General features: G+C 32.9%; 1 protein-coding gene across 1 annotated transcript; it reads left to right on the top strand.

Moving 5' to 3' along the window:
* The first annotated feature begins 394 nt into the window (after window positions 1–394).
* On the top strand, window positions 395–4,358 carry LOC106302499. Its single transcript, XM_013738998.1, has 2 exons — window positions 395–836; window positions 4,272–4,358. The coding sequence occupies exons 1-2, from the start codon at window positions 395–397 to the stop codon at window positions 4,280–4,282; spliced, it is 453 nt and encodes a 150-aa protein (XP_013594452.1). The 3' UTR covers window positions 4,283–4,358.
* The last annotated feature ends 403 nt before the right edge of the window (window positions 4,359–4,761 follow it).

Below are 4,761 nucleotides of genomic sequence, written 5' to 3'. Positions count from 1 at the left end.
TACTGGTTGTGATTCCGGTGCTTTAAGCATATATCTTCATGCTTCTTGGTGGCTTTGGCCTTTCGATTATTATTCTCCATCTGACTCGTTTTCTTGGTTATTTGTGTTGGTGCTCTAATATCTTATTTAGTTTGATTATCTTATGATATTAATAGTGAAATAAATATATAATTTGTAAATAAAATAAGAAAAATTAGTAAAAAAATAATAAAATGGTGAAAGTTTATGTATTTTTAGTTATTAATAAATTTAAAATTTTAACTATATTTATATTATTTTATTTATTTCTGACCAATAAGTGCGAGAAGGATTAGATAGTACACAATAAGAAATTTATAGAGTAAATTGTAATAATTTAAAAGAAGAAGGATTTAAAATAAAAAAAAAAGAAAACATGAAGACACATGAAAGTCATCCGCAGCATCCCTTGTTTCTTACCTCATCCGAACCCATTGACTGTGGTGCTTGTAATGAGATTGCATCACCTGTATTGAACTGCGTTGACTGTGGCTTTTCTTTGGGATATGACTGCGCTACTTTGCCTAACAAGGTCAAGCACAAATGCGACACACATTTTCTCTCTGTCTGCTATGGAGAAGAGACGAGTGGGGAATACTGGTGCGAGGCATGCGAGAGAAAAGTCAACCCGAGTACAAGATTCTACACATGTGAAGATTGCAGCTCCACTCTTCACATCACATGCGTGATTGGGGAATTCACATTCTGGAGACCAGGGAAGATGGCCATATCACGTCACGAAGTCGCAATAATTCCCAATGATTTTGCATCTCGGCCATATTGTTATATGTGCAGGTCCCGTTGCGAAGACACTTCAGGTATTATATATATCTCAGAGAAGCACATATGTTCCTCTAAATGTTTAGAAGTGTATATCAAGTTCGACCTTACATTCTCCAAGTTGGAGACAGTGGAGATGGCGCTTCATAACTTGGAATTATTTCGACTTGACCATACCAGCCATGGCTGGAGCATTCTGTAAAAGATCCTTTTCAATCATTGTATGTTCTTCTGAATGAACTTTTGTTGAAGAAATTAAATATTAATAGATGAAATTGGATAGAAAAAAATTCCCATAGTCCTAACTTTTTTAATCACAAATATAGCAGAATCAAAACAATCCAAATAGGTTTAATCAAAATGGATTTTTAACTTTAAAACATCTTTGCTAAGTTTGTTTTGAGCAAAAAACCTCAAACTAAGTATTTAACGAAAAAAATTCACAAACTAACTTTATTTTTGTGAATTAAATCATAGCAGGTCATAATTATCATTACTACCGGTAAATCTTTAGTTTATGGATTTCTACATTAAGTAAACATAATTGAGTGGTTTTACCATTAAATAAACAGAGTTGAAAATATGATAAAAATTATCTAAAGATTTATTATTACATTTTTATTATTTTTTCTTGTTTTTTACATTTTTAATCTTTTAGTATACATGTAAATCTTTAGATAATTTTTATTATATTTTTTGGGTTTTTATATTTTACAGGGAATTTGCAGCAGATGTCAATGATAACAAATTTTATTAGCTAAACGGACATGGCACTGTGTGTATTTTCATAATACCAACATTACCTCTATTTTGTCTGCAAAATAGCTATACATGACTGACATAGACCTTTATTTTTCCAGTCAAGCACGCGCTTGAATTAATGATGAAATTCTTTGAATCCTCAACTCGTGTTACTTTCTCACTTATGCAAAAACCAAGAGTTCTAAATATCATATCTCTTACATACCAATCGACGAGATAGCCATCAATTTCATTCTCAATACACTTGTAGAAGACAAGATCCATTATCTACGAGGACTTCCTTATATATATTGACGTCACAGTTTACACAAACAGACACACGTCTCTCTCTCTCAAAACTTAAATTCTTCATCCCGAGCTTTGATTCATCGTCTCCATCTGAGGTATTTCTCCAGATCCTTGTAGGGGTATCGTCGTGATTACTGTTTCATTCTTATGTGATTTTTAGAGAGGGCTTTGGTTCGATCTGTTTGTTTCTTCTCCCATTGATCTAATCGTTGAAATCTCATATTGATTGATTGAATAATTGTACTGTTTCTTAGGTATTTTATTCTCCCATAGGCTTCGGTATTCAGGAATAGAACATAACTCATGCTCGGTCTTTTGACCTCCAGATCCTTATACTTTGTTGTTCATACGCTTACTGTTTCAATCTTGTTTTTTTTTTTAATTTTTTTTTGTTTCTTAGACTAATAAGGATATTTTCCGGATTTTCCATAGTATTGCTGGTTATGTCCGGTTATATGCCGTCTATACATTAATTTTAATTTTTATCCGGATATTAAAGAAACAATGGTTTGCTTACTATCTCAAGACATAACCGGTTATCACTATTAATATCTGGTTTTGCCCCCACTTTCTTTGTATTATTTTCGTTGTAACTGGTTTAACTTTTCCCACAGCGTCATCAACGTTGCTAATCTATTCGCCAGCAAAGACACTACTAAAATTGCTGAAACGAACCAACCACTACCCGCCAAGGTTTGCAACAATATACATTGTAAGCCATTGACCAAAGACCTCCTCCCAATTTCGCAAATGTCCCCGTTCTTACTGAAATTCTATGGTCGCATTGAAGCGGTTGATGGAAGAATCAAAGGCGTTGCACATAATGCCAAATTAATTTATTCTGGTCTTATGGTAGCTCTCCTAATACAAACGCTTGCCATGTTTGGACCGGAGACGTGCACCTGCATCACCCCATTTGGTATACATGAAGAAGCACAAATGGCTGTTGTCATGATGTACGAGTACCACCGAAAACTTTAGAATGTTATCTCACAATTCAATGTTATTTTCTTAAAACCTTTGCTATCTGCTTTTCCATTTTATAGCCAGTTTCAACTTTTCTCTATGAAACTTTGTTGAAACATCATGCAATTCTTCTAGGACTCTTATTTTTTTTTACATGGGCTCTCACATCTTCTACCATAATACCTTTCCTCAAAGCTTTATAGCCAGTTATTATATCATATAACCTTGCGGGTTTAACGTTTCATATTTTGTCCTTTTCGGATACTATGCATGAAAACCGGTCAGAACCATTCTCAATGTTTGTATGTGGACCCTAAATTAGACTTAAGTTACATTTCTGTAATTTTTCAGGCATCTAAATCACAACTTCACACATCCTCATGGATGATGATTATTCCCATGATTTTATTCTATCTGATATTAAAACCGGTTATCCACACCATAGGGTGAACCTTTAAATTCACTTTACCATCTAGGACCAATCAAAATGCCACATAAATATTTAAATAAAATATATTAAATTTTTAAAAAATAGTCGAAAAAGAATAACATCAATTTTAACGACGTTAACGCCGCCAGCTAAATCATAAACCCTAAATCTTAAATCCTAAATCATAGACCCTAAATCCTAAATCCAAACTCTAGAACTTTAACCCAAACCCTATACCCTAAACCCAAATCTTAGACCTTAAACCCAAACCGTAAACCATAAACCCAAACTGTATACCCTAAACTCAAATCCTAGTTCCTAAAGCCAAACCGTAAACCCTACACCCAAACTTTAAACCTAGACGCTATAAAGTTTGGGTTTATGGTTTACGGTTTGGGTTTAAGGTCTAAGATTTGGGTTTAGGGTATTGGGTTTGGGTTTAGGGTCTAGAATTTGGGTTTAGGGTATATGTTTCGATTTAGGTTTACGGTTTGGGTTTAGGGTCTAGGATTTGGATTTAAGGTATATGGTTTGGGTTTAGAGTCTACGATTTAGATTTAAGAGGTAGGGTTTAGGGTTTATATTTTAGGTCTAGGATTTAAATTTTAGTTTTTAGGATTTACCTGAGAGTGCTAGCGTCGTTAAAATTGAATTACTTTTTTCTTTTAACTATTTTTTTCTAATTTAATAGTTTTTATTTAATAATCTACGTGGTAATTTGATTGATCTTTGAATGAGAAGTTAATACTTTTTCTTCATATTAAAAACATACTTTTTCTTCATATTAAAAACGATATCAGGTGACACAAGCTTCCGGTTACATAATAGATAATTTTATAACCACATTCTTGTCGGATATAGAAAAATATCCAGATATTTAACATACATTCTTGAATACTACAAACTCAAAAATGTACTATATCACATGAATACTACAAACTCAAAAATGTACTATATCACATGAGTACTACAAACTCAGAAATTCAAAAATGCCCACCTAATGTTTACCGTGTCTTATTATATACAGAAAAGCCATAGTTGTGAATGTCAAGGCAAACCGAGACATATGCAGAAAACATATGATGATTCACCAGCATTCAACAGCTGACTGCCACGTATATCCACTTCATTATTTTCATAACACTATCTGTTCTTGTACACAGATTGAAAGCTTCCCCAGAAGCTAAATATATTTTAGAATATTTTTGTCAATCCGGTTTTAGTTTTCAAAAATATTTTTTTTGGTTAGTGCTGGTTTAAGATCGAGGAGCACAATACCCAATTATTAGCCACTCCACTTCGCTATTTCTTGAATTTTAGAGACCAATAAGTGTGAGAAGGATTAGATAATACACAATTAGAAATTGATGGAGAAAATTGCAATAATTTAAAAGAAAAAGAATTTAAATACAAAAAAAAACATGAGGACACATGTCAACAAACCCCCCTTCCACATGTCATAAGAATGGAAAAAGCCAACTTTATATATAAAGATTTTTAAGATCTACTATAAAAGA

The sequence above is a fragment of the Brassica oleracea genome, chromosome C7, assembly GCF_000695525.1.
Source record: "Brassica oleracea var. oleracea cultivar TO1000 chromosome C7, BOL, whole genome shotgun sequence".
Classification (NCBI taxonomy): Eukaryota; Viridiplantae; Streptophyta; class Magnoliopsida; order Brassicales; family Brassicaceae; genus Brassica; species Brassica oleracea.
This window is presented reverse-complemented; position numbering and strand designations above follow the sequence as displayed.

Bases quoted from the DNA above. Each gene is read 5' to 3' on its own strand.
- LOC106302499 (XM_013738998.1), top strand. From the start codon at position 395: ATGAAGACACATGAAAGTCATCCGCAGCATCCCTTGTTTCTTACCTCA.